The sequence below is a fragment of the Brienomyrus brachyistius genome, chromosome 6, assembly GCF_023856365.1.
Source record: "Brienomyrus brachyistius isolate T26 chromosome 6, BBRACH_0.4, whole genome shotgun sequence".
In the NCBI taxonomy this organism is placed as follows: domain Eukaryota; kingdom Metazoa; phylum Chordata; class Actinopteri; order Osteoglossiformes; family Mormyridae; genus Brienomyrus; species Brienomyrus brachyistius.
In genome coordinates, this window is record NC_064538.1 from 30,206,131 (window position 1) to 30,225,253 (window position 19,123).

The following is a 19,123-nucleotide window of genomic DNA, read 5'->3' on the forward strand; positions in this document are numbered from 1 at the left end:
CGGGCTGCCTGTCACGGAGGGGGCGGGCCGGCCGGCAGTCTTCCAGCTTCTCAGTTTGAGTGTGCGAGGCGGGCCGTCCGACTGCTGTTTGCCCTTCATGACTCAGAGGAGCAGTACATAAAAGCGGGAACAGAGCCGGCCGGCTGTATGATAGCCGTATAGTCTGATCTGTGGAGGAATCGGCGGCGAAATTGGCCACTTTATAAGCAGACGGTGCATTTCACAGCAGAAACACGGGATCGGCGCCGGATCCATGAGTTTGCGGGGAGATCCGCGTACGGAGCCGCGGGGAAAGGTACTGACATTGTACTGCGTTTAGGAAAGGTACCGAGATTGTACTGCGTTTAGGAAAGGCGCTGAGATTTTAGCACACTTTTTACACATGTTCCTTGGGTTCTCTAGAGTAACAGTAGAAAAGTACATTGAAAGGTCAAATTAGCCATCAAATTTACAAATATTGTTTAGGCTATATAGGTATAGTTATGTGATGTATAGTATATGCATGACTGCTGTTGTTAATAAAGTGTATACATGGGTCAGTAATTGAATTACTAATAGAGTAGATAAAATCGGCTAGCACCAATCTTCATTTTAGTGTCATACAGTAAAGAGGTAGATTATTATTATTGTTATTATTATTATTAATAATAATAATAATAACAATAATAATAACAATAATAATAACAATAATAATCATAATAATAATAGTAGTAGTAGTCTATATGACATACTAATACGCCCCTAAACACATTTTCCCTCCCCAAAAACAATGACGGTCCTATCCCGGTAATCTATGACCAGGGTAGTTTAATCTATTAGTCAATGCCCGAGTTTGCTTTGTAATCTGAGGGAGATTACCAAACTCATACCCTTTATCTAGCCATACTGGGTGCCGCAGAGCTGCTTCTCGCTACACTTCTTATCAACTTCTTTAAACCTGTGCGCTCATTGTATCAGGTTTAAATTGTTTTACACTTTGTCTGGTTGAAAAATACAAGCCTATTTAAAATATAAATTTAATATATAAACGCTATACAACAGAAACAAATGATTTCGTCTTAAACATTACAAGTGAAATACGCATTTTACCGTTGCAAACGAAATAAGAATTTAGTAATCTAACTTCCAGGTAACTCAAAACGCTTATCTTGTTGGGTCATTTGATAGCTTATCCTGGATTTTTAAAATATACCTTAAGGGCGTAATGGGGAGGAATACCAGCATCCAGGTTTCTCTGTAAATTATAGCCAATATACATCTGATTTGCAGTTTATGTATGCATTGTGAAATAACTCACGAAATATTGTTCTTTTTGCTGTCGTTGTGACAAAATGTATCCGGCAGTTTTATGAAAACACCTGAATGCCCAATAGTCGAATTACATTTGCATTATTTTGTACAAATTGCTCTCGGTCCTTTTCAAAGCACGTTTGTGTTTCACAAGGCTACCCTGTACCTGGAGCTCAAGGTCAGAAAGGTCATCGAGCCTGAAAACAGCCTGAGTTGAGGTCAGCTACGTCACATTGACAGGACCAGGGAACCGGTTAATGCTGCAGGACACCGAACACAAACACATGTCTTCCCAGCAAGCAGAAAATGTGTGAAATTCCTCTCAAAATTGGCAGAGAACATTCTTACTTTATCAGTAGTGGAAAGTCATTTCCACCAATTATTTTTTAATGAATAATGAACATCTTTTTAAGACAAATGTTATTAATGTTCAAAATAGTGTTTATAACAATAACATTTTATTATTATGTATTGATAGTCTTGAAGCTATCACCACTATCGTGTAACATGACGGTGTTACCCACTGCTCTACTCTGCCCTACATTTGTTTTTGCGATATTATTTTTAGTTGTAGTAGTGGGATAACGTTCTAATAACATAAGGAAAACTGGAGTCTTTCAGCATTTTCATACCTTAATCGTTTGGTAGATAATCCCAGAGCAAAAATTTGTTTAGTGTGGTTTGTGGAAATTTGTGTTGGCACAGCCTCCTACAGTTAGACATCATTGCAATAGACAACTAACAATTTGGGCATAAACAGACAGAATAAATGCTAGACACAAGATGTACAACAAACAGTAGTAAATGCAAGGCATGTTATAGAGGTTTGTTAAAATTTAAGTAGTGCAGGGCTGAAAGTTGACACAAGTATAATGCATACAACATACATACATACATATAGTGCATGACGAACATCACATGCAATACGCTATTATAATGTACAAAAAGATTATCAGGGGTCTGTGCTGGTAAGTATGTAAACATTGAAATGGTGCAGGGGGAAATGTTGAGGAGTCTGGCGGAAGGGGAAGAAGCTGTTCTTGAATCGTGTTGTTTTTATGGAGAGTGGACTGAGTCGTCCTCCATAAACTTTTTGGCACATTTAGTGGTATGTTGAATGTATAGTTGTTCAATCGATGGCAAGACAAAACCATAGATCGGTGAGGTCTTGATGACAAGTCTTTTTCTAATGGAAGAATCCGTTTCGTTATACCAGACTATGAGGGAACTGTGATGATGGTCTCTGTGATGGTGGTATAGAACTGTACAAAAAGGTGACTACTAACTCCAAACCTCATCTGTTACCTGAGGAAATGCAGTCTCCGGTTTGCCTCCTTGATGAGATGGTCCAAGGTAATCTGTCATTTTAAGGAACTGCAGATTGAGGGGCCCAGAAATTTGAAAGAGTCCGTTACTGATATTTGCAGTGTCTTGCGAGAGCTTGAAGTCCACAACGATGTCAAGGGTTTTGGATGCGTTGAGCTGGAGGTCTTTGTCAGTACAAAAGGCTAAAGCAAGTGAGGCTAGTTCAGGACCTTCTTGTGAACTTTCACCAATGTATGGTGCAAAGTGTACTGACATACTGCATCACAGTGTGGTACGCCAGTTGCACAATGGAGGGTTACTCAGGGTACGTTTCCCGAGCTGTAACGCCAAGAGATGGTTTTCCGTTATAAATCATGCAAACCATACCTGAGCCATACCTGCTGACATGGCCCTGCTTAATAGCACTGACTAACGCAACGAAACCATGCTGGATACGTCACTGACATCTGACTGGTCGAAATGCAGGGAGAGACTGGTGATCTGCATCGATTTGTGCTATTATATATAGTATATATAACATTTAATTACACATCGCAATGTATTGATACATTCCTTGGAACCTGAAAATTTCCAACCTCCTACTTAAAAAATGTACTAGAGCACGGCTGAACAGAAAAGTTTTGTAACGCAAACTTGTGCAGGCGCTGCCAATTTCGCTAGCGCTTGATGTTAACATACTATGACAATTCTCACAGGAAATTAGCATAGTAAATCATGATGTACACCATGTGACCAGTAAATAAGCGTCTCTTCGATGTTGTTTCACTGTCGCTCTCTAAACTCGACGATGCCTTTATAGAACCCACCCTTCTGCAGTGGAAAATCAAACCCAGCTGGAATTGCCCTGTAACTAGTGTCTCTTCGCAGTATGTGTCAGGTATGACCTGTTTCCTGCATGCCAGTGGAAAAGTGCCATATGATGGCTCAAAACATCACTGGTCTACATCATCCAGCAGGTCAGGATCTCTGCCCACTCTGCACACCACCTCTTTCAGTTGCTGCGCTCTTGAAGGTGTTATAGGTTGATTTCTTCATGCACCACAAGACTGAAAAATAGTTTCTTCCCCAGTGCTGTTAAACTGTTGAATACCATCTGACCATCCCTCTAATGTTGCCACCATGTGATTGGCTGATCAGTAATTTGCGTCAACGTGCAGTTGGACAGGTGTGCCTAATAAAGTGGCCGGTGAGTGTATATTCTTTTTAGACTGCATCTACTGTTTTATTGTTTTAATTTCTTATTTCTTCTTATTATGATGCTTATTGTCATACCTTATCTGTCACCATTTCTGATCATTGCACTTTATGACTAGTGCACTATTGTTTTTGTTTACGTATCGTAGGCTTGTTAAATCAGGGAATTCCATCGTAATTTTGTTGTTCTTACCCCTGCTGCCTGCTCTATCCACCTATATTTCATACTGTACTTCATTATTGTCAGACATGCTGCCAGTGATGGTGGTATCATCTGCATATTTGGGAATTTTCATAGAGCTGTCCTGTGATGTCTGCTTGTTTATGAACAAGGAAAAGGGAAGTGGGGAGAGCATGCAGTGGCCTTGTGGGACTCCAGTGCTGATGGTCAGAGGAGTGGACAGTAAACTGCACACCCTGACAAACTGACGTTGGCAGGATAGGAAGTCCAGAAGCTTGTAGCCGAGAGCGGTGCAGTGTCACTGCCCACCCCCATTAGTTTTTGGGAAGAGTGAGAGTGGGCTAACCGTACTGAAAGCTGAGCTGAAGTCCATGAACTACACACAGAGGTATTGGTGTCTGATTGATGAGATCTTCTACAGATCTGTTGGGACAGTAGGCAAATTGCTGTGGGTCCAGTATTGAGGAGACTTAAGATGAGACAGAACAATCAATATATTCAAACGGTTTCATATCCACTGGCATCAGGGCATCAGGTGAGAAGCCATTAAGACAGCTAGGATTGGAGGATTTTGCTGTGGATTTATGGTGGCACTGTTGCACTGACACAGAGAGTGGCTGATGGTGGCTGTGGACGCAGAGGCCAGTCGGGAGGCACGGTGGCTGAGCACAGCAGAGGTTATATAGTCAGGACTGACATCTTTCTTCTTGTTCAGTTTCCTCAGGGAAATTGCACCTTTTCCTCTGTGACAAGAAAACGTGTTGAAACATGCATGAACATCATTAAGTTTGCTTGGGAAGTCTGGATCATCTTTGTCAGGAGAAGCTGCAGTCTTCTTCTTTGCCATCTGCAGAAAGATTTTCTAAGTCATTCTACTCTATGACTTGCATTGCTGTTCCAATTTGAGGACGTGGTTTGATTTTTTATTTTTTTTCCCTCCCTTATGATAGTGCATAGTTTCTATGTTACTGCATTGTATTCATCTTTACCCCCATTTATGAAAGCAATGTAGTTCATACTTTGTAGGTTTTGCATTTTCTTTGAAATCCACAGTTTGTTGTAGAGTCTCATTTTATGTGCATTTCTTCGCAGAATTTTATGTATGATGATGCCACATCAGTGTGCTAATCTAAATTCTCTGATGAGGTTTTGAAATGTTCCAGTCAGTGTCCACAGTGGCATCCTTCATCGATGAAAAATACTAGTCTTAGTTTGTTGTGACTGTAGATTAAGCAAGAGAAATGAACTCCATATTGCAACAAAAGCTTAGTTTTCTTAATGAGGGAAAACAAATTTTGTGAGTATATGCCACATTCTTTTTCCTTCCATACCTATTTGCACGATCTGTGATACTTTGCGTAGGACGATGGATTCGGACATGGGGATCGCTGTTATTCGCAGCTGCTCGACGCCTCCCTGGATGCAGAGCTTAAATCCTTCCTGATCGACGAAGATGAGCTGCACACCTACGATGATCTAACCAAAGTTAACCCTGTGACCCCCAGCACAGGTAACTGTTTAACAGTATTTGTTTAGTAGATTCCATTAATCAGAGATTTTGATAGTGTTGCCATGTGTTCCTTGATGCAACAGTCCGTGTTCCTCCCCCTTTGAGGGTGGTGTAGGGTAATACATTAAGATATAATATTTTCTCGCTGTTCTGTGTTTTGTATTGTAAGTGTGTTGCACTGTGGTCCAGGGCTGGGATGCCATTTTGTGTAATCCTGTGTATGGATGGTATGTCAGCAAAGCCTACTTGGTTGTTATTATTATCATTATTATTATTTTTATTATTACTTGCTCTGTATAGTCACTGCATGCCTACAGTATATGTGGATGATATGATAGTAAACCCAACTTCACTTGAAAGTATAAGTGGCCATCAGTTTGGTACCACAAGATGGCATTTGCCCTGGAACAGGATGGAGAGGTTTAAGGTTAGGGAGAGGACCTCTCTCAGGCGGCTGGGGTTAGGGAGAGGACCTCTCTCAGACGGCTGGGGTTAGGGAGAGGACCTCTCTCAGACGGCTGGGGTTAGGGAGAGGACCTCTCTCAGGCGGCTGGGGTTAGGGAGAGGACCTCTCTCAGACGGCTGGGGTTAGGGAGAGGACCTCTCTCAGACGGCTGGGGTTAGGGAGAGGACCTCTCTCAGGCGGCTGGGGTTAGGGAGAGGACCTCTCTCAGGCGGCTGGGGTTAGGGAGAGGACCTCTCTCAGGCGGCTGGGTTTAGGGAGAGGACCTCTCTCAGGCGGCTGGGGTTAGGGAGAGGACCTCTCTCAGGCGGCTGGGTTTAGGGAGAGGACCTCTCTCAGACGGCTGGGGTTAGGGAGAGGACCTCTCTCTGACGGCTGGGGTTAGGGAGAGGACCTCTCTCAGACGGCTGGGGTTAGGGAGAGGACCTCTCTCAGACGGCTGGGGTTAGGGAGAGGACCTCTCTCAGACGGCTGGGTTTAGGGAGAGGACCTCTCTCAGACGGCTGGGGTTAGGGAGAGGACCTCTCTCAGACGGCTGGGGTTAGGGAGAGGACCTCTCTCTGACGGCTGGGGTTAGGGAGAGGACCTCTCTCTGACGGCTGGGGTTAGGGAGAGGACCTCTCTCTGACGGCTGGGGTTAGGGAGAGGACCTCTCTCAGATGGCTGGGGTTAGGGAGAGGACCTCTCTCAGACGGCTGGGGTTAGGGAGAGGACCTCTCTCAGACGGCTGGGGTTAGGGAGAGGACCTCTCTCAGACGGCTGGGGTTAGGGAGAGGGTTAGGGAGAGGACCTCTCTCTGACGGCTGGGGTTAGGGAGAGGACCTCTCTCAGACGGCTGGGGTTAGGTTTGTAATCGGATTCTTCACCTGGTTCCTCTTACTTGCAGTGCTGAAATGTCTCCAGGCAAGGTATTCCGTCAAGGTCTTCTACACTCACGCTGGCTGCACTCTGGTGGCTCTGAATCCATTCCAGCCCATTCCTCATCTGTACTCCCCAGAGGTGATGAAGGAGTACCACTGTGCTCGACAGCCTCAGGTACGAGGCTGCAGTGTTAGGGTTTAGCTTTGAGCTACGTATTTGTGTTGATCTGTGTTGATCTGTGTTTTTGTTGGCATTCTGCTTCTTGGGCAGGAATTCAAACCACACATCTTCGTTGTGGCCGAGGAGGCCTACCGAAATATTCAGGGCCAGGTGGAACCAGTGGACCAGTCGCTGGTGGTCAGTGGGGAGAGTGGTGCAGGAAAGGTAGGGCATGCTCTCCAGATCAGGATACTGCCATCTGCACCTTTAAAGAAGTAAAAATAATGAAAGACACCACCTGTTCCTTCACCAGACTTGGACAACCCGCTGTCTTATGAAGTACTACTCTACCATTGCGGCTTCCTCCTCCCAAAAATGCCAGAATATGATCGAGAGAATAGAGAAACGGGTTCTCGATTCCAACCCCATCATGGAGGCTTTTGGTGAGACGCAAGGATATGATTCGAGTCGATCTGCAGTCTTGGCTTGTGGGAGTTTTACTTCCTCAATTTTTCTGAAGGCAGAAAGAAAAGTCAGATTGTGGAGGAGATTGGTCCCAAGCAACTGGAGGAGGCGGGACCAAGACATCTGATTGCTTAGATCCACCTCCTCTACAATCTGATTGGTTATCCCCCTCAACCAATCAGTTTTTTTTCTGCCCTCAGAACATTTTCGTGCAAGTAAATCTCCAGGAGCGCAGTCTAGTATGTCGTGGAAACCCACTTATGCCATGTTGGTCACTTCACAGGCAATGCTTGCACTTCAAGGAACAACAACAGCAGCCGCTTCGGAAAATATATCCAGCTCCAGCTAAACACGTAAACGTCTCCTGGTGTTTCGCTGTAGGACTACACTGGCAATGCTTTTCCTCTAAATAAATTCACATTTACTTCCACTGTACCTTTTGGTTTCTTTAAGGCATCATCTAATCTTCCATCCATCTTGTAATCGCTTATCCTGATCAGTATTACAGGGAAAAACATCAAATGATGTTGCTTTCATTATTATCATTATTATTATCATTATTATGCAGATCACAGCTGCTGGTTGGAGCCTCTGTTCAAACGTACCTTCTGGAGAAGACCAGGGTAGTTAAGCAAGGTGCCGACGAGAGGAATTTTCACATATTCTACCAGGTATGGAAAAACCTCTAGAGGAATTTCCACATTCTTGGATCGGCTTGGGTATTGTGATGTCTCTCTGATTTACATGCAGTTGATGAAAGGGGCTACAGAAGAACAGAGGAAAGAGTGGAAGCTACCGAGAGACCAACATTTCATCTGGCTGCCGAACGCTGAAAGAACGCTGGAGGGTCTGCTGTCCCTTCACCTGATTCGGGGGGGGGGGGGGGGGTTACTGTCTACGGTGTGACAGAGGGATGTCGCATGGTCGCTTTAGGGGACTTTGTCACTGATTTAGAATATGAAAATCTCATGGAGATCATTGTAATGTAATACATAATTTGACCAGCATCCTCTTTGACTTCCAGAGGACTGTTTTCAGGACACAGTGGCTGCAATGGGCCACATGGGCATTGCCACGGAGACACAGGGACAGATGTTCCGGGTAAACAAAGTGATCTGGGTGATGCTGTCCTTAAGTGGTAATCCTATAATGCTCCTGCGTACATGACGGTGCTTCTGATCCGTTGTGCGCCATGTGACTCAGATGCTGGCAGGTCTCCTTAATCTTGGCAACGTGACCTTCTGCCCGTCAGCTGATGAGTCCCAGCCCTGTGACCTCCAGGAAGAATCCACAGGTAAGCCTGCCTGTCCTCGCCTTGTTTTCCCGCACTTCTATATATGTTAAATTTATGATCTGTCATGAATAGAGTCTTTTTGAGCATAAATTCCAGTGAAATCATAAATCACGGATGTCAGCTGGTAGGTTGTCCTGCATCCGAGGTACTGGGGTCCCCAGCTGTTTTTACTCTGAGGACCAAATTCCAAAGGCAACACAAAGCCAATGTTCACTGCATCTGAAAAAAATCTGTCATCAGTTGGTCATCGCTGGTCAAGGATTAGTTATCATTTTCGCTGAGATCGTCATAGTTTGCTTTGAACAAAATCTAAGCTTCAGGCCTTTAAAATGCTTTTTTCAGCCCGCATATGCTATGTTGTCTGTATATGGTCTTTGCGGAAGGGGTCATTTGAAAATGTAATGCTGGTTTTTTTTTTTTTTTGCTCCTACCCTGGGCCATGCCTGGTTGGGCCTCCCGTGTTGCCGGCCATTTATAGGCTTCCTGCAGGCCGCTGCCTCCCTCCTGCTCGTCTCAGCGGAGGAGTTAGAGTCCTGCCTGAAGCTGAGGGTCCTGCGGGCCGGGAAACAGAGTGTACTCAAGCCGTGCTCTCGGGAGGAGTGCGGTATCCGGCGGGACTGCCTGGCCAAGCTTATCTATGCCCGGTGAGACGTGTGGCTTCAGGTTAGGGATCCCTGCTAGTGTCCAGAAGGTCGTGGGTTCAAATCACAAATCATCTACATGTATGTCTATACCTCACATGCAGAACAAGATTTCTGCACAGGGGATTAATTTCATACTGCTGCTACACTCTCTGTACTGCTGCTACACTCTACATCTGCTACTCTCTCTGTACTTCTGCTATACTCTTTAGGCAAAACTACAAAATAATTAACAGATTAATGGAATCTCAACAAGAAATTGGCAGGCATGTTGCATGCATTTAATGAAAATCACTGTCATTGATTATCTAGCTTAAGACATTTTATAATCGAAGACATACATTTTTCATGTAATTTTGTTAACCTGTTTATGGACCTTGGCTATCGTGAGTTAATAGTGTATATTGGGGATGATTTAATTACGCAAGTTTACCATGTTGTGTTTTTATAAGGTGATGTTTATGTTTTTCCTGCAGCGTTTTTGACTGGTTGGTAGCGTTCATCAATAAAAGCATGTGTGCTGGCTCATCCAGCTGGTGCAATTTCATAGGTATGCACCTCCCACCAGCTTATAAGTAAGTTATAGTGCATTGTCTGTGCATGTGTGTGAGTCACTAACTGCGTCATCATGGTGCCATTTCGACCAGGTCTGCTGGACGTCTACGGCTTCGAATGCTTTGTCCTGAACAACCTGGAGCAGCTGTGCATCAACTATGCCAACGAAAAGCTGCAGCAGCATTTTGTGGCCCATTACCTGAAAGCCCAGCAGGTACAGCTCACCTCCACCTCCAGGGCCGGACTGCGCCCTGACTGACCTGCATGTCCCTGCCACCTCCTCCTCCGGGGCCAGATTGTACCTGACTGACCCGCATGTCCCCGCCACCTCCTCCTCCGGAGCCAGACTGCGCTCTGACTGACACAAGAATTCCCACTGCCTCCTTATTGGAAGCCAAATTGCTCAGGGCTAAAACTTTACCCTGACTGACTTGCGCGTCCCTGCCGTGTGTGCCCCTGCTGCAGGAGGAGTATGTGTCGGAGGGGTTAGTGTGGTCCTTCGTCCAGTACCAGGACAACCAGAGCTGCTTGCACCTGCTGGAGGGTAGCCCCAAAGGCATCTTCTCTCTGCTCAATGAGGTTCGTTCACACATTGCAGTAATGCTCCAGCGTAGTGTTGTATGTAATCTACCGGGGGGGGGGGCTTTCTTGTCCCTGGCCCCCCCTACCACCCACATTTCAAAAAATAAATACCTAAGTCACCTAAAGAAGTACCCAAACCATAGCCAATAATGTACCTTGTACATTGTATGTTGTATGTCATGTGGCCCCTCCCCAGGAGTGCCGCCTCAACCGGGGCACCGATTCTCAGCAGTTCAGGAGGCGCCTGCAGAGGGAGCTGTCTGGGAACGCTTGCATGAGCTGGGATACATTCAGCAAGCAGCCACACTTCACCGTGTCCCACTATGCCGGCAGAGTCAGCTACCAGATCGAGGGAATGGTGGAGAAGAACAGGGTAGGAGCTGGCGGGCGGCCCTTAGTGAATGGGCGGCCCTTAGTGAGTGGGCGGCCCTTAGTGAGTGGGCGGCCCTTTGTGGGCAGGCGGCGGGCGGGCCTTTGTGGGCAGGCGGGCCTTTATGGGCGGACGGCGGATGGGCGGGCCTTTATGGGCGGGCGGGTGGGCCTTTGTGGGTGGGCGGCAGGCGGGCAGGCCTTTATGGGCGGGCGGCGGATGGGCAGGCCTTTATGGGCGGGCGGCGGTCAGGCGGGCCTTTGTGGGTGGGCGGCAGGCGGGCCTTTGTGGGTGGGCGGCGGGCGGGCGGGCCTTTGTGGGTGGGCGGCGGGCAGGCGGGCCTTTATGGGCGGGTGGCGGGCAGGCGGGCCTTTATGGGCGGGCGGCGGGCAGGTGGGCCTTTGTGGGTGGGCGGCAGGTGGGCAGGCCTTTATGGGCGGGCGGCGGATGGGCGGGCCTTTATGGGCAGGCGGCGGTCAGGCGGACCTTTGTGGATGGGCGGCAGGCGGGCGGGCCTTTATGGGCGGGCGGCGGATGGGCGGTCCGTAATGGGTAGGCGGCAGGCGGGCGGGCCTTTGTGGGTGGGCGGCGGGCAGGCGGGCCTTTGTGGGAGAAGCTCAAAAAATAGCTAGTGAGTAAAGTGAAATGATCTTTCCCAGCTAGCTGGTTAGTAGAACATGCTGCTTTAGCACCTCCTGAATAAGGAAGGTATTTATTTTATATTTAGCATAACAATTGTTTGTGGTCAGCAGGGGGCACAGAAATGCATGGATTTTTCAGTGCTGCACACAGCCTTTGCTGGAAATGGTGTCTTCTCCCCACCTCAAAGGCGTGTCTGTTTCCATTTTTGCTGTAGGATCCTGTCCCTCCAGAGCTCATACACATGCTTCAGGGGTCTCAGGACTCGCTGCTGCAGAGTCTCTTCGCTGACAGTAATGCAGATGACAGCAGTGGCAGGGGACACACCAAAGTGGTCACCGTAGTCTCCAAATTCAAGGTGAGGGTAGTCTAGTCTGTGATCTTGTCCCTGTGACCTTCTCCCTTAGAGTCAGTGGTTTGTCGTGACCTGTGAGTGTGTCTCAGGCGTACTGTTAATCTGCCACTTTGGAGATGAAGGCTGATTCCTGTTTTTGCAGAACTCGCTTGAGAGCTTGATGAAGATCCTGCACAGCACTACACCTCACTACACCAGGTGTATTAAGCCCAACCCAGAATGCAGACCACTGACGTTTAAGAAGGAGGAGGTTTGTTTAATACCCAACAAACAATTTGTGACATAAGTATAAAAGCTGTAACTCATGTTAGCAGGTGGGGACCTACAGATATTCAGCTGATCCTCTGCATCCGCAGATTCAACCAACCACAGATTGAAAATATGCAGGGGAGAAAACATCCAGAAACTTACAATAGGCAAAACTTAAATTTGCCACATGCTGAGCACTGCAGTGAATGCACACAAATGATTTGAGTCTTGGATATTGATGATAGTTTGTGTGTGTGGTCCAGGTATACCTTACCTTGTGGGGACGAAATGTCCCCACAATGAGATGAATATTAGTTTTTTTTTTTTTTTAACCTTATGGATTATTACTTATGATTATGGTTATGGCTGGGTAGGGGTTAAGGTTGTCATAGTTAGCGTTAGCATTTTTCCCATAGAAATGAATGAGCAGTCCCCAAAAAGATATGATAACACGTGTGTGTGTGTGTGTGTGTGTGTGTGTGTGTGTGTGTGTGTGTGTGTGAGACTATAATTTTTTCATTAATTATTATCACAGTGGAATTTACACAGTATTATGTATTATATGTAGTCTAGAGATGATTTATAGTATATGGGAGGATGTGCGTAGGTTATGTAAATACTCAGCCATTTTATATAAGGGATTAGAGCATCTGTGGATTTTGGTATCTGCAGGGGGTCCTGGAACCTGGAATCCGCAGGTCCATCTCCTGTGGATTTGGAGAGTCAGCTGTATTGGAAAGATATACATCTTATATAATATACCGGTTAAAATTAATCCTGTCATAATAACTTTCAGGTTATTCTTCAGCTGGAAGCTTGTGGCATTGTGGAAACCATAAATATCAGTGCAGCTGGTTTTCCCATCCGGTAAGTGACAGGGAGTATATTTTATGACATTATAGGAAATTGAAGTTAATCCTCTGGGTTTTCGAAGGCATGTCAAGTCACTTTATTTGATGTGTACATTGATGTGCCTTTACTTGTCAGCAAGTAAAGATAAGTGTGTATTTCCAATTCACCCAGGATCCCTCACTTGTGTTTCCTCAAACGTTATGGGCTGATGGTCAACTCCAAGATTTCGTCTCAGCCAGTGGAGGAAAACGGTGGGTCTGCCTGGAATACGGAGGGAGACGGGACTCGAAGACTGCGAGTCACACTTTTATGTTTTGTTGGGCACAGGAGGCCAGCGGCCTTGTTTTACTAAACTAAAATGTCTGGCCTCTCCTCTCCTCTCATTTAGCCACTTCTCTCTCTCTTCTCATCGTTCCTCTCGCTACAGTTCCCCTGAGCTCCTTCCCTTCTGTCTAAGGCTGAGATGGGATAATTCTTAGGGTCGGGGTTGCAAATATGTCGCAGTTACACGACGTGGCGTTCGACCTTGTCTGGCAGGTAAAGGCACGCTTAGCGGTTTGCCAGCATGATGCTCGGTATTTGCATCCTGATAATCGACTCTTTGGACTCTATTTTAGGCTCTGACTGATAATTCAATGTTGAGCCAGAGATAAGGCATTTGCTTGTTTGGCTTCTGTAGCTGAACTATCAGTGTGAAGATGAAATTGAAATGAAATTAGCCATGAAAGTGGATATAGCATGACTATTATTTACCATGTGGATCTCCTCACCCTCACCCTCAGTGCCGGAGGCTGGCAGTGACACCGTGGCCCGTGCCGTTGTCGCAGTTCTCAACATGGTGCTGAGATGCCATTCCCTGGAGCTGTTGAGCTACCCTGGAAAGAGGACACACGGTTCTTTGGTGCACTGTGGAGAGACCAAGGCCTTCCTGACGCACTTTATGGTGGGCGCCACCAGTGGGATGGGAACACTCATTGTAGGACTCAGGTTTCCCTGATCTGACCGACTTCTCCTTCTGCTGCCATGCAGCTTGAGCTCCTGGAGGACCACAGGGGCCGAGTGCGATCCCAAAGGGCCTTCGTGATCCAGTGCTGCTGGCGTCAGTACTGCCGAAGGAAGCGCAAAGCCCAGGCGCGCGCCGCCGCCAGGATTCAAGCCGGTACAGCTATATGAACACTGACACCTACTCCTGATGGTTGAACTATGCAATTTGATTGTCTGGCTAAGCGGTATCAGCTTTTGAACACATTTATTTATTCATTTATTTTGTGTAGCGGATGCTTTTTCCCAAAGCTACTTATATGTGAGGCACATAAGGAAAAAAAATCATGTGAACCATATATTAGGCTAATAGCTCAGTTTTTAGTTTTGGCCATGTCAGCCAGTTATGCAAGATATGGCGCCAAATGCTTTTCTACAGCCCATTCATGCTTTTCTACAGCCAATTCATACTGCACTCCTCTGCGGGCACTTTTGGTGGCGCACAGGTTGAGGTGACGTAAATTTCGTCATCACAGGATTGCACTGGATGGCTGCGAATGGTGCACAATGTGATATTTTCAAAGCAACAATATTCCAGCATTTAAAATTTTCAGCAATATAATTTGCCATGGGGATCCTGGCTAATTTTGTCATAAGGATTTCAAAATACCACGGTACGCCATGGTACCTTAACGCCGGTTCAAAAAAGGTTTACTCATTTCATTGTACTGCTCGTGTTTTTTATTGCAATACATCGTCTTGGTGTGGTGGAATATCACTGCTGCATGCATCCATCAGTTGCGAACATCTGCACCCCCAAGCAAATGTAGTTTGAGCACAAGATTCCGAGCTCATGACCGCATTTGGATAAGTGAAATATGAACTTGGTTTTGGGGTATAGTAGCTATATACTAGCCAGAGTTACAGGAGGTAACGTTTGGTTATCCAGCTGTGTTCTCACTTTTACACTCTGACTTACCCAGTGTAGGAATGACCAGCTCATATTTTCTCATATTACATGATCCTGAATCATCTAAGGCTGTGTCATTTACTGGAACATTGGTGCTCTGTTTTCCTTCAGTCGTGCGATCCTGGTTGGTCAGAAAAGAAGTTCTAAGATGGTGCCGAGCCGCCACCATCATCCAGAGGCAATGGAAGGGATGGAGAGTGAGTATGTCTGCATCCCGTTGCCGAGGTTTGGCAGGGATGGAGAGTGAGTACAGCTGGATCCCGTTGCCGAGGTTTGGCAGGGATGGAGAGTGAGTACGTCTGGATCCCATTGCCGGGATTTGGCAGGGATGGAGAGTGAGTACGGCTGGATCTTGTTGCCGGGATTTGGCAGGGATGGAGAGTGAGTACGGCTGGATCCCGTTTTTCCTCCAGGCTCGAATGGAAGCCCTGGCTGAGGCCGAGTTGGATGACGTCATGGACACGGAGAAGACATCCTGGGGCTGCACCATTAGAGACAGGGTGTCCTTGCAGTTGTCCACCCACCAGGAGCCTGTGATTTTCTGGGCATGGCCGGTTGGACTTGCCCTGGCATCAGCCCCCACTGTCACAGTGACCATGACTGTCACCAACATCCAGAAGATGGTGTCCTTGTTGGCTTGTCTAAAGCTATCCTTTCGAAGGCACAATTACAAAGTGGAAACCAGTCAGTTTGAGCAGGGGGTGGCCTCGATCAGAGCACAGCCGCAGGTAAGACGCCGCATACGGCCGTGTGCCTCCGTAAATTAGGACTCTTGTCTCTCTGATTAGAGTCACCCATATGAATAAGGTGTTTGGCAGATGTCTGCATTGGGCTCTTGATCAAAGCTCTTAACCCCTAATTCCCAGGGACTGGCTCACCCTGCATTCTCACTTTGGATTTAAGTGTCTGCTAAGTAACCGCAATGTAATCATGCTGTGTTATAAAAAGCCTTTTTCACTCAACTCACATGCTGCCCCCCCTTACAGGAATCCATTAAGTTCCACTTCCAACGCTCCCCACTTCCATATGCTGACACCCATCCCGCAAAGAGAGGAGTCACTGGCTTCAACCAGATCCTGCTGAAGAAAACATGAAATGCATTTTTTTTCTTTTAAATCGTATCCCTTTTACCTGCATCGCTTTCTTAAGAAGCGACTCACTGCTGGAGATTTTTCCAGAGCTGCATTTGAACTTATTTTTTCTGAAAAGTAACCAGTATTGTTACTCTCAGGCTGATTAGATCACACTAAATTGCCTTTATGTCTATGCCTTTCGTCGGGTGTGGTTTGCTGTTCCAGTTCCCCTAGCTGCTTGTCTATTACACTACAGTGCTTCATAGCTACAGTTCAAAACTCTATTTCTAGATGTTTCTTTTAAAGTTTTAAACATTAAGGTTAAACCATAGTAAAATCATTTTAAAATGACATAAGAACAGTGATCTGTAAAACTGACAAAAAGTTGGTATGATTTAATACCTGAGATTTATTTATTCTGTACACTGAATATGCCGTGTAGAAAATGTGTTTCAAAATGTAATCCTTACTCCCTCACGGGGTCGGATGGTACATGCTATATTTGCATGGTTCAGTAATTAGCGATATACTAATTACCTTGTTACTGCACACTACATAAACCATAGAATCTGGTGAAAACCAGCAAAGTACAGGTAATAGGTATCTACATCTTCTCGTATCTCTGGCTTAGAAAGAAAACTAGGCTTTGGAAATAGAAGACAGGATAACAAATGTCGATACTGTGCTGTGTTCAGGGAACAGGTGTGGTGCATAATGATTAAATTATGAATTTATACATGCATCTGGCATATACACATGTACAAGTAAAGAGTGTTTGCCTTGGCATAGTGCCCCATCAGTAGCTTGTTAGTATTTTCAGCCTTGTTTTCCCGCATGCAGGTAATGGTGAACCTGTTCATTAGGATACAATTAATTTAGAAACATTGTTATACTATATTTTCCAAATGAGCAATGGGAATTATGAAAATTGACCAAACCAACCTTCGTACTCAGGTAAAACCAAATATGTTTACCACAAAGTTGTCATTTTATGTCACCAAAGTAGGGGTGGATTCTGTTAAATGTGTGTGATACCCTGGTTAGATCATGAAAGCTATTTAGTTTTAATAAACCATTGACTTCTATGTACTGATTTTGCAGCAACTGATTGATAATAAATGCATCACTATTGCACCAGTGATATATTCTTTAGACTGCTAATCATCAAATAAAGATTTGAGATGCTCTACCTTAATAACTGTAACAGGCGCTGTGATCATTCACTTCTGCTGGAAAGTTGTACTTTTAAAGCTTCTAATTAATGCTTCCCAAAGCAGGTCTCATTAAATTCCCCTAAAATTAAAATAATTACCTGTTTTAAAGGTGCCATAGAATGAAAATCTGACTTCACCTCAGCCGAGCTGAATAAGGCGAATTACATGGAACTGACATGCCATGGATCTCAAACACTGTTGTTTCCCTTTTCCAAAAAAATCCTAGACTTATACAACAGCCTTAACTATGCCCCCAAACTTAACATTCACCAGGCCACTTTCAAGCCCAATGGATTTGCACAACGCGCAACACATTTTCTTTCTCAAGGGTCATGCGTGCGTAGTATCCAAAAGTGCACCTGTTGAAGAAAAAACATATGTACTGGCAGCCATTGACATGTTACTAGCAGGCTAAGAAGGTAAGACCTATTCAGGTTAGCAGGGGAGTAGTAAACAACATTACAAAGTCTGTAACTCCGACATTGACAAGAAGCTTCTGCACTGCCTGTAGCTTACTTTTGGTTATCTTAATACATATCAAATCAGCACTGAAATAAAAAAAAATGATGACAAACACATTTATGAGCTTTTTTGGAGTTCTTGATAAAAAATTGCTTGGTGTGCTAGCATCGTAAAATCATCTGTTGACTGAGATGCAAATTAATTGCAATGTTCTTATTACAATGCTAAAAACATTTATGACTATGCTAATGTTGTGCCTTGGCTTAAGTAGGAGTATTAGTTATGTATGGCAAAGTAGATAGTGTACACTCTAAAAGAACAGTATAGTAAATACATAAAGCTATAACATAGCTGTTTACTATCAAGCATTATGTACGCTGCATAATTATATGTGCTATACTTTTACACAATTGACAGTGCAGTAGGTTTGCTTATGCCATCATCACAAACATCATGAACAACCCACATCACCCCCTGCATGAGACTGTGAGTGCGCTGAGCAGCTCCTTCAGGCAGAGACTGATATACCCTCGCTGCAGGAAGGAGCGCTTTCGCAGATCATTCATCCCGACAGCAGTTAGACTCTAAAACACATCATGATGTCATGAGTCACCCAGATGCTACCCCTAAGGTCACCATTACCTACCACTTCATACATAACGCACCTTAAAGAGGTATGGGCATGTGCATGTATATGTGTATGTATATGGTTCTGCATCTACAGTTTACGTATATGTAGAGGCATATCTGTATATAATGTATGGATGTATGTATGTATGGATGTATGTGCATTGCACGGGTGTATATATGTACATGCCAATACCCAGCACTACCTGAATAGTAAATTGTAGCTATAGTAGTTCAATAGTTGATATTTATTATTACTTGCACTTTTCCACAACCCACTATCCATATTTCATACTGTGTATGGGTGTACATAGGCACTACTATCGTATTAGTGTTTTATCTTATTTTATATTATTTTTATTTTGTATTCTTATTCTTGTATTTTTATATTCTTTACTCTTGTAACTCTTTCTTGCTATCTGTCTGGAGCTGTGATAACACACAAATTTCCCCACTGTGGGATCAATAAAGTCCTATCTTATCTTATCTTAACATGCAAGTGATGCGTTGCACTCCAATGTCACTAGATGATAGTTTTCGCACATCTTGATTTTGCCAAGTTCAATGTGTCCGTGTCAGTCTTTGCTTGAGTTTCACTTTAACCAGTTTTACAGTCTGCATTGTATGACATTACTACACTAATAAAAAAAGTGTTTTCTATTAAGCAGCAAGGTGCCTGAATTTGTAAAGTATTCATTTTATTGTGTATGCCTTTTGTTAAGGGACATATCAGAGATGCCAAACAGAGGCTTCTGCAGAGGCTGTACGGAGCAATGTAAGGGCATGTTTATTTCATGAAGATGATGATAA

At 44.9% G+C, this 19,123-nt stretch overlaps 1 protein-coding gene across 3 annotated transcripts; it reads left to right on the forward strand.

Moving 5' to 3' along the window:
- Positions 1–39: 39 nt before the first annotated feature.
- LOC125745101 (unconventional myosin-XIX) lies at positions 40–17,772 on the forward strand. Of its 3 annotated transcripts, XM_049017595.1 has the most exons (24): positions 40–295; positions 5,354–5,501; positions 6,851–6,999; positions 7,096–7,209; positions 7,298–7,427; positions 7,733–7,802; positions 8,018–8,120; positions 8,200–8,296; positions 8,474–8,550; positions 8,653–8,743; positions 9,222–9,387; positions 9,861–9,934; positions 10,032–10,153; positions 10,405–10,518; positions 10,718–10,894; positions 11,748–11,888; positions 12,028–12,135; positions 12,931–13,001; positions 13,158–13,237; positions 13,769–13,929; positions 14,016–14,145; positions 15,049–15,134; positions 15,351–15,665; positions 15,924–17,772. In XM_049017595.1, exons 1-24 carry the CDS (start codon positions 254–256, stop codon positions 16,029–16,031), a joined length of 2,874 nt encoding a protein of 957 aa, XP_048873552.1. In that variant the 5' UTR covers positions 40–253; the 3' UTR covers positions 16,032–17,772. The 3 variants fall into 3 exon arrangements, with proteins under 3 accessions (XP_048873552.1, XP_048873555.1, XP_048873554.1); XM_049017598.1 differs by lacking the exon at positions 15,924–17,772 and having other exon boundaries at positions 15,049–15,180; positions 15,351–15,517; XM_049017597.1 differs by lacking the exon at positions 15,924–17,772 and having other exon boundaries at positions 15,049–15,272; positions 15,351–15,491.
- Positions 17,773–19,123: the final 1,351 nt, after the last annotated feature.

Excerpts from the sequence above, each read along its gene's own strand:
- LOC125745101 (XM_049017595.1), top strand. The coding sequence starts at position 254 with ATGAGTTTGCGGGGAGATCCGCGTACGGAGCCGCGGGGAAAG. Across the intron at positions 10,519-10,717 it reads TCTTCTCTCTGCTCAATGAG|GAGTGCCGCCTCAACCGGGG; the intron begins GTTCGTTCACAC and ends GCCCCTCCCCAG. Across the intron at positions 13,930-14,015 it reads CCTTCCTGACGCACTTTATG|CTTGAGCTCCTGGAGGACCA; the intron begins GTGGGCGCCACC and ends GCTGCCATGCAG.